This window comes from Sinocyclocheilus anshuiensis, unplaced genomic scaffold (assembly GCF_001515605.1).
Source record: "Sinocyclocheilus anshuiensis isolate Anshui unplaced genomic scaffold, SAMN03320099.WGS_v1.1 scaffold961, whole genome shotgun sequence".
NCBI classification, from domain to species: domain Eukaryota; kingdom Metazoa; phylum Chordata; class Actinopteri; order Cypriniformes; family Cyprinidae; genus Sinocyclocheilus; species Sinocyclocheilus anshuiensis.
This window is the reverse complement of record NW_015557049.1, coordinates 1,825,856-1,836,721: the sequence shown is the minus strand read 5'-3', so window position 1 is coordinate 1,836,721 and position 10,866 is coordinate 1,825,856. Positions and strand designations below refer to the sequence as shown.

The window sequence follows — 10,866 nt, the reverse complement described above, 5'->3', positions numbered from 1 at the left end:
AAAACCCCACTGCAACACAGATTCAATAGCTCTCGCTCGCTTACTCTCTCTAGAACGGTGGCTTTCCGCCTTGGTGAGCGCGACAAAGCGCTCCCATGCCGTAACATCGCACAAGCGAGACTCCAGAACTCAAACACTTCAGTGGAAACTCCGCGACTGCCGACTTCAAAGCCTAAAGCCAAGCAAAAGACTCTAACTTGTGCTCACAAGCTGAACCATCAGGCGATCGACCATCTAAGAACTCAACTACTCCGTTGAAGCTTCTTAACTCTGCAGAACGCAAAGTCTTGCTAAAGCAGACTCTCTCAGAAGAACCAGAGGCTCCTCTGTAACCCGGCAACCAACCAATCCAACGAGGGCTCTCCCAAAAGGACGTCATCCTGACGTCACCGCAACAGCCAATCAGCAAAGGAATTTCCCTCCAGCAGCCAAATCCGGAACCCCGTTTCAGCTTTCAGCAAAACGCAAGTAATGAACAAAATCTTCTATCTGCTGAACTGGCACTGATGATTGATTTAAGCAGTAAACGTAAGACAAATCTCTGCTTTATGAATTCTCTCAGGCTGAATTTATAACCACTCGTGAAAACGAGTTAGAACTTTGGGAACTTCTCAGAACTCCATTAACAGCATTTTCATTCTTCAGAACTGAATGTATGTGTGTGTGTATGTGTATGTCTTAGCTTAGGTCAATGTAATTTAGAATAGAAGAAGAATAAAGCAGAAGATTTTATAAAAGCTCTGGTAGAAGTTTGAAAACAATTTCACAACTCAAAATAGTTTAAATTTAGTCAGTCAAATTTAGCATGACCCAAGATATCAGATAAAAAAATGCTTCTGGGTAACTGGTTCAAAACTATAAGCTAGAAACTAAACAAGAATTAAAAATATTATAATTTAATTGTGTTCCTTGTCAGTGTCATAAGATTTTCTGTCTTCATTAATCAAAATTGCAAACAAAACACTTCTCTAACATTAAACTCTAAACCCCCTAACATGCTAAGCCAGACTTTACATTGTCCGCACGGAAACACACTGATGGGCTGCAGATGTGCCCTTTTGAAAACAACAGTTGTTTGAGTGTGGTAGAGCAGCTCGAGCCAACCTCCCAGCGCTGAGAGTCACATATTAACAGATAACACTCATTACACTTGCAGAGATTCTGAATCAGCCTGCGGGGAATATGTGCTAAACTAATTCTGACTAACAGAGCTCAAAGAGAACATGTCATAAATAAGTAAATGCCTGTTCTCTCGCTCTCTATAGACAGCAGGACCCACCTGTACTCTTCCTCGGTGAAGATGGGAATCCTGGAGGGCTGAAGCACAGTGATTTCGACTGTAGTTCTGTTCATTTTCACCGGCTCTCCGTCGTCATAGGCGATGACCACCAGCTACGAGAAGAGGTCATGAAAAATACATTAACACGCAGTTCATACAGACAGCGACTTGTGTCTGAATTTAAATTTCAATACCTAATATTTTTATATTTAATAAAAGGAACAAGATGTAGTGGAGCTTTGTATTAAAATATAATAAACTGAAAAACTTCTGTCTGTCCCCTTAATGGCTAGAGTTTTTTTTTTTTAATCACATATTTTGTCCTTTTCATGGCATGGCTAGTTCAGTTTTTTTTTATGTAAATGCAAGAAAACTTGCTGATACTCATTTAAAATTCAATGGCATTTTAAAAACATATTTTTATTTGAAAACTTGTTTGAAAAAGTTGGACACACTCATTTGTATTCAAGGTAAAAGGAAAATGTGTCATTGCTTTTCACTTGAAGGTCAAACCACTGGACATTTCTACAGTACATTTAATCCATTTCATTTCTCAAAAAAGCTACAATCATTTAAAAATAAATGTTTGAAACCAACATGAATGCAAAATTAATTGGTGCAAGTCTTCAACTCATTTTTATTTAAGGATTTCTCTTTTTCAAAATCTCGGACATCATTATTTGTCATTGAACTAGTTTTTTATTGTAAAGATGAATATGAAAACATTACAAAAACTTTGCTGTCAAATCTATTATTTTACAGACAGACAGACATGTCTAATATTTGATCAGGTACTTAATAGTGGCACAAAGTATACATCAAGTATGCATGCTGCATTTGTCCTTTTATAAATCTTAAAAATACATCCTGAGAAGTGCATGTTATTGATTAAATATTGTGTCAGCCCTCATTCCCAAACAAAGTCATTCTATCACAGAAAAACCAACATTTGCTCAAAGGTAAATTAATTTGAGTTCACTTAACGTTAGGCTAATTAATTTATATATCGATTCAGGTCATAGTAGAGGAGACAGCAACTAAAGTGTACACAGGTTCATTGTGAGTATGCTGTAGAAACACAAAGTTCTGTCATGAAACTTTAGACAGCGCAGGCCGATAGGTCTTAACTCAATCTGATTTAATCATAGCTGATTGGTTTCTTTTCTTATCAACAGCCAACCACTTGGCTAGTGCTTGCTGTAGCAGTTGCAGTGCACTTCAAAAACCCTCCACCTTCCCCAGCTCCACCTGTATAGATCTGCTATGGGGTAATTTCAAATATGTTATATATGGGGGTTATTTCATATACAGTATGTTTGTCAGACTCTGTTCCATGTTTTGTGTGTGTCCTGCTCCCCATGTGCCTTCCCATGCCCTTATTTGGTTAGTTTCCTGTTCCTGTCCTGATTAGTTTATTTCATTTGTCCCAGGTGTTTCCCTTGGTCTTATTGCTCCCAGGTGTGTCTCGTCATCCCCTCCTCCTGTGTGTGTGTATAAAATGTGTTCCCAGTCCCAAGTTCTCTGTCCGCTGTTGTACGTCTTCGTGTGAACGTCTTCCTGAGTTCGTCTCCCTTGGTTCCTGTAAATAAAGTCTTGTCAACATATCCTCCAGCGTCTCCTCGTCCCTCGTGTGTGTGCAACGTGACAATGTTATGCAGTAGCTGTATTTCAATACATGCTCACAGCAGCATGTCTGTGGATGTATTGGCAGTAGCAAGTCTCGGTACTTGCTCTGCTGCAGCAGCAGCGTAGCAGATCTATTCTGCCAAGACCAGGCACATTAATACTGCCATGTATATTACCATGCTAAACTCTCAGGCTGATGATACACGGGGCAACTTTTTGAGCAATTTTCCTGGGCAACTTTTTTTGAGCAATGTTGCTTGGGCACTTTCCCATTTAGAATGGGTAACACATTTCTATCTGTATACTTTAGATCGGTCGTGGGCCCTGCGTCTTAAAATATTTTAAAGTTTGTTTTGTGCTTTTCTATCAAGTAGTAGCACAATGCTGTCTTGCGTAACAACAGTATACTTCTTTGACTTATTAATAGAACAGTATGACACAAATAGCTATGGCATGCATGTGCGTAATTGGGCACATTACATGAGTCACATGCTGGTATTTTATTGGTGGCCATCTGACAAACCATTTCCATTTCTGATTATCTGAAGGCCAATTCACACTGCACCGACAGACACAGACAACACAGATTACAGTACGTCACTTCTCAGACATTCCAAGACCCGACAAACACCAATTCAACATGTTCAGTCATGTACAGGGGCAACACAATGATCCAACAAAACCCAATGAGCCTGTCTGTTGCCATTTGTCTGTCTGTCTGCATGTTCTGCGTCTCAGAACATTTTTAGTTCTTGATATCTAATGCATTAGCATAATGAAATAAACCTTGAAGTGTTACCATAAAAGTCTAGGTTTGACTTGTTAGTCAAATTAGTATGTCCAAATACTAACATAAATACAAAAACAGATGTATCCAAACCATTTCATTCTCCATCTTGTACTTTACAAACTCTTGTGAATTAAAACAAAACTTTCATTTTAATCACACTGTCCTGGATTCCAACTCAAGTTGTGTGCATATTTGCACCACCGCTCAACATCACACAAGTGAAGTGTTTAACAGCAGAAGGACGGCCTGTCGGCTCAGACTCACCCTGAAGACGGCATTGGGCTGCTCATTCAGGTTGACTTTGGTGATAACTCGTCCTGTGTCTGTCTCCACATCAAAGATACTTCCACTGTACGGAGACAGATCCTGATCCACTCTGTAGCGCACTTTACTGGCAGGCATACCCTGAGGGAGAGACAACACGTTTAGTATCAACACATCCCTAGAGCACATCAACGACCAAAGCTAGTGTATTATTATATTTAATTCTATGCATCACATTTTTAGATAATTACAGAATTATATTGCTATCACTGCTTCAAAAGAGGTTTCATTATATATTCTTTCTATGACATTAGACCATAATCATTTGCAGAATATTTTCCAAGCTACTATTTTCCATACAACAAAAGAAGACAGAAATCAGTGGCTCTCAAACTCCAAAAAGGCAAATAAAAGCCCTTATTTGCCTTTATTAAGTATATAGCCTACGTATTTCAATATCTTGTGTGAAGAACACACTGAAATTAGTCATTATTCATTTAAAATTACACATTACTTCAAGTTTTACATTAATGACATCAAATGGCACTGAAATGTACACTACCATACACTATCAAAATATTTCTTTTTTTGGAGGAATATAGTATTTTTTATTAAGCAAGGACAAATTAAATTAATCAAAAGTGACAGTAAAACCTCCTATTCATCAAACAATCCTGAAAAAAATGTAACAAAAATATTTCCACAAAAATATACAGCAGCACAACTGTTTTGAACATTGATATGCTGTAAGAAATGTTTTGTTGAGCAGCAAATCAGCATATTAGAAGGATTTCTGATGGATCATGTGACACTAAAGACTGAAGTAAAGGCTGCTGAAAATTCTGCTTTACATCACAGTAATAAATTACATTTTAAAACATATTAAAATAGAAAACAGTTATTTCAAATTGTAATAATATTTCACAATATTAAACAAATGCAGCCTTGGCAAGCAAAACAGACCTCGTTTAAAAACATTTAACAACCTCAAACTTGACGTTTGCTCAAAATTTGCATGAACGATGTTTCTAGTTTTAATAGTTTTCTATGCTCCTGATGCATTTATGGTGGTCTTTTTTGGCGCTTGACAGCCCTCGGTTGAAAATATGTTGTATGGAATAGAACAGCTTGGACATTCTGCAAAACATCTCCATTTGTGTGAATCATACAGGTTTAGAAGGCATGTGGGTGAATCGATGATGACAGAAGTTTTATTTTTGAGTGAACTATTCCTTTAAAGGATTGACTTTTCTTTGAATAGTGGGTTTGAACTTCCTCAAAGGTCTCTCGGGCATCGTCTGCTGCACCTCATTCTACTGATACTTTACAGCTCTTCCGTCTAGCTGCGTCATAAATGTTTGATGCTTTTTTGCTGTGGTAAACATACAAAGTCATTTATACTGCTGTAGAAAGAGACAGAAACAACATCACATTTACATCTCTGACAGCCAAGAAATTAGTTTATAGTTTTTTTTTTCTTTTAAGATGTTTTCAAAGCATTATTTAAAGAAGAACTGCATAATTTAACAGCTTCTGTAGCAGGCCATGAAAATAAACAGCACTGTAGTCTGTTTGACGGCAGACGGCATGAACAGGAAAAGCAAAACAGACAGATTTACCTCACCTGACCACGATAATCTCTGTTAAGATGATCACACCACTATGTTTAGGGAAAGTAAAGTTAAATCCGATGACCTGACATTACTGTATAACTATAGCTGCTGTCCTGGTTCTCGTGTAAAATCCAGTCATGATGCCAAATAAGAACAACAAATGCAGGCAAGTTCTGCTAGAATGAATGTACTAGAGAAGTTAAATGCTCACGCAGTAGCATTATCTGATTCTTAGTCATTACAATACAACACCGCAAAGAAATCTCAATTTTAACAAGCATTTGAAGCACAGATAACCTGACTTTATGCTAATAGTCATAATATTATTATCTCTTGTTACGAAAAGATACAGTAGTCTTGATGCAGTATTATGATGAAAAGAATCATTAAATGCACTAGGTATGCTGTATTATTTAAACAATCACAGCTAAAGGCCATCACAACCCTTTCAGTACAATACACAGTAATATTGTGAAATATTATTACAATATAAAGTAACTTCTATTTTAATTTTAAATTCTAATATGCTGATTTGAAACATTTCTTATTATTATCAATGCTGAAAACTGCTTTTTAATACTTCTGATGCATATTTCAAAATTTGGTGCAAGATTTGAAATAAAAAAATTGAACAATATATTAAAACATTTCAAAGTGTATTGAAATAGAAAACAGTCACTTTAAATTGTAGCCTTGAGCATGACAAATGCACCTTTGCCAACCCCAGAGGGTTAAAAATACATTAAAACAATCTTAATTGTTCGATATATGTTTAAAAAAAAAGGTAATATTGAAATATATTGTATAAACTAAGCCCTAAATAGTACAGTTACCCTAAAAAAATGAAAAGGAAGCATTCCCTCTGGGTTAAGCTATCAAATTAGACAGGCCTCGCTCCTGTTAATATGGGATAAAATCAGTTAACTGTTTAATGTCATTTTCAACGGGTGTCAAAGTTAACACTCAAATGTGAGTCAGTCACATTAGCAGGACACATTAAGTTTCTGACTGGTGATTGTATTCATGCTCTGGCGGTATGATTAATGGCTGCTGGTTGTTCTGCTCTGTAGTGACACTTCAAGGATGGAAGTCCATTACTCATCCCTTTAAATCTTTTCAAATAAAAGGAAGTCAACGCTCAGAACATGAGGTTCAACCAGCATAAAGGCAAAAGAGTAGCTTTCATTACCCAGTGACCTTTGCAGCCGTGCATATGAATACAGTGTCATCATTATCTCATTTGCTGGCATGGGCTGGAAACGCAGCGCTGCTCGTACTGTAATCATCTGTGTTTGAGCGGCACCCTAATGAGGACGGTCACTTCCTGTCCTTGTTCTGCAGCACACTTTTTCTTTCAAGGCTGCTTCCGAGAAGTGGATTTTCAAAGTGTGAATTATCTGACTTTAATTCCAGTCATGCCTGAGAGAGACAGAGATTGAGCCGCTCCACGTCTCCATGGTGATTCACAACACAACCGGAATGATGAATCTGGTATTTCAGTGGGGCTTCCAGGGTCATCAAAAAAAAAATTCTTCCCAGACATCAAAACAAAAACGCATAAACACACACATGAACAAAACAGCCTCAAGAAATTCACAAACGCAAGCCACTCATAATAATGAGGCCATCCTCTTATAATTTTTCACAAACCTTGGCTGCGATCTGCAGACGTGTAACCTTGCTAGAATAAAATATGAGCACACATTTCGGTCAAGTCAGTGGATCAGATGAGCCAGGGCTAGCAGAGGCTAACATGAAAATTTTTTTCAAATTTTTAGCAAAATTTTGAAAGTTATCTTAAATTCAAGCTTGAAATCTAAAGCATACTTTACAGTTCTTGAAAAAACTGGACAGAATGCGAATGGAACAGAGTGCAGGAGTCTCAAGACACGTTTTAAAACTATTTTATGCTTGACACAGTCTCTTAAAACACAGCATCCATGTTGGCAAACAATACCTGAAACAGTGTTATTAAACCTTCTTGTTAACAGAAATAAAAATAAAAATGAACATTTCAGAAAAAAATAAACTAAACAAAAATTATTTTTAATTAGTATTTCTTTACAAGACTTTTTAATATAAATAAAAGAACATACATATAAATAACATTATATACAAATAACAACTTTTAAAATTTTAATGAATATTAATTTTTGAAATAAATATTTTATTTATCCAGCTAAAATGCATCTCCATATAGGACACTTGGGATGCAATTTTTTAAACATATGACATGAAGACTCATGTCTTCCTTACATTTATTCAAAGAAGTACATGGAAGACCAAAGTTGTTTTTAAGATAAGTAAAAAAAAAATTTGAGTTTTACAAAAACATCCAGAATAACTAGACATTAAACAAAACAAAAACATAAGGATATCTGTGTTCTGTTCCATTCTGTGCTTTTGTGCTGATTTTGAGGCTTGAAAACTTTAGTACTCATTGATTGGAATTGGATGAAACAAAAAATCACCATACATTAGTAAAGAATTTTATTTTTTTTTTTGTAATCCGCAGAAGAAAAAATTGAGTTTGGAGTAAGTAAATAATGAAATAATTTTAATTTTTTTTTAGATGATTTATTCCTTTTTCTCTTAGCATAACAAATATTTTACTGACTTCTAAAGTAACTTTTTTGTTTATTCATTGCTTTACTCTGGCAATATATATAATATTATGACCTTTAATATATCTTTTTTTTTTCTTAATTTCTCACAAATAAATTCAATAATTATTTTTGGATGTACTTTTTTTTTTGTTTTTACTCTTAGTACGACACATACAGTAGACTATATTGACTCTTGTCAGCGCTCTTGAAATAAAAAAGAATAAAATAAAACTTCAACCCTTCAGAGTCAGGCAGTGTTGTGTCTCTGTCTAGTGAGAGTCCTTCAGGTTAAGCTGTGTGTCAGAGACTCCCAGCAGCACACACCTCTCTCTGACACACTCCTGTCCCCTACGGTGATGTTCATACGGAGGGATTCAGAGTCACCTCAAACACCCCTCAGTGTCCTCTCTTACCTGCTGTAAGTGACTCATCCTGTCATATAAAAACACATCGTTATTCACTGAAAATCTTGCCCTCCGTCTCAAACCTCATTCATATCCACATTTATTTAGATACACTGTGGCATCTTGTGTGTCTGAACTGATAGTGATGTGAAAGATTTGAGATGAAGATTTTCAGTGAATAAAGACTTACACTGTGGTAAATTTTTGTTTTTTTTTTCTCACAAAAAAAAAAAATCCCTACATGCCACTCAATATCCAATTTGGCAACAAAACGGACATGTTTAGTCACTACAGTACTAATAAATAAATACATTTATAATGCTACAAAAGATTTGTCTCAAATAAATGCTGTTCTTTTGAATTTTTTGTGTATCAAAAAATACAGAAAAAAATATCACACATTCCACAAATACATTAAGCAGTGATTTCAACACTGATAATAATAATAATAACAATGATGATGATAATAATAATAATCTGCTGAAAATTCAGCTTTGCCATCACAGGAATAAATTACTTTTTAATTATATATTAAAATATATAATTTTTTAATTATCTAAACATATATATATATGTATATTAAAAGAAAATGTATTTTAAATTCTAAAATGTAAATAATATTGATAATTGATATTATTATTGATAATATTGATTTATTTATATTATCATTTGAGCAAATAAATGCAGCCTTAGTGAGCATAAGAGACATCAAAGAATCAAAATTCTTTCAAAAACATTTGAAAAATCTTACCGACCTGATTTTCTGAACAGTAGTGGATATATAAGCCATTTATTTGTGCAATATATGCAATTTTATTAACCCATTGAAGGCCATATTTTAATATGGTGCAGTCGTGGCCAAATGGTTAGAGAGTCTGACTTGTAGCCCAAAGGTGGCAGGTTCGAGTCTGGGTACCGGCAGCGATTGCATGTGTGGGGAGTGAATGACCAGTGCTCTCTTCCACCCTCAATACCACGACTGAGGTGAGACCCTTGAGCAAGGCACCGAACCCCCAACAGTGGGCGCTGCAGTAAAAATGGCTGCCCACTGCTCCGGGTGTGGGATATTTTTATGGCTCATATTTTAATATCACTCAATGTTCAACTGAATAAGACATGGGCTAAAAAGTGGTTCCAGCACCCCTGCTGTTCCTTTGAATGTACCATCACCAGCAGCACCTAAAGCTAATACATCTGTGACAACTGTAGCAACCACACAGCGAAACATTAAAACACCACCAACATTGCTGTTCATTTTAACACCCACTAATGAAAATGCCATTTCTGAACATCAATTGAAAACACTTCCTGTGTATAACAAACCCCTGCTGTGAGCTTTGTTTCCCTTAGAGGAAAGTGTCGGGAACAAAATTGACCATGGCAGAAAAAAATTGAAGCTGTAAAGCTGTTTGTGAAGTTTGGCCGTTGTAAAAGACAAATTAACACGCTTTAAAACTACTTTTAAACACTAACTACATTCAGGCGTCTTTGAAACTTTTGTGACTGTGGTCCAGAGTTACTGACAACCAATAAACTCTGTTAACAACACATCCACACTGCATATGGAGACCTAGAAACCCACAAAACATCTTTCTGTTTTACAGTCTGTGGATGATAAACATTTACAGGCATTCAGAGCATATCCAGCCCCTGGCTTGCGCTGCCACTCTAGATAAACCAAACCTCAGGCAGCAAATAACCTTGTTTATGTAATTTATAAGGTAATAAGAGATGTGTGTCTTTGCTATACTGTAATGGCCTTGCGTTTCCCTCCAGCTGTAAAAGTTGCAGAAGCGTGCTGGGCTGCATTCTAAAGCCCAATAAATATTTCCACTCTCTGATGAAAGCACAAAACATAATTTCCAGATTGGTCTCCAGATGGTAAAAAACATAAAACGGCTCTGTCAGATCAATCAAATAAAGATGCAGAGAGAGAATGACAGTGCAGAACATACCAATTATCCACAACAGCAGACTAACATGTTAATGGAGGGACATGTAAACAGGAAAACTCGCGGGAGACTAAACTCTCATACGCAGTAATACACACTACTGTATATACAAACTTCAGATGAAGAAATTCAAAAGAGACCAGGGATAAAATCATGCATTCAAATGAATGAATGTACTACTACTAACTAGTCTTAACTCTAGCAAACCTTAAAGGGACAGTTCACCCAAAAATTAAAATTTGATGTTTATCTGTTTACCCCCAAGGCATTCAAGATGTAGGTGATTTTGTTTCTTCAGTAGAACACATATGATGATTTTTAACTCAGTATTT

General features: G+C 36.0%; 1 protein-coding gene across 1 annotated transcript in view; it reads right to left on the bottom strand.

Moving 5' to 3' along the window:
* Nucleotides 1-1,279: 1,279 nt before the first annotated feature.
* The window catches only part of LOC107676372 (protocadherin-15-like), a gene marked incomplete at its 3' end in the record, with an annotated part of 105,729 nt that continues 96,142 nt past the window's right edge, over nt 1,280-10,866 (bottom strand). The window contains exons 21-22 of the mRNA XM_016470893.1: nt 3,960-4,100; nt 1,280-1,392 (exon numbers count right to left, since the gene is read on the bottom strand). Of these exons, the coding sequence (XP_016326379.1) occupies nt 1,280-1,392; nt 3,960-4,100 (254 nt within the window). The remainder of the gene's footprint in view (nt 1,393-3,959; nt 4,101-10,866) is intronic.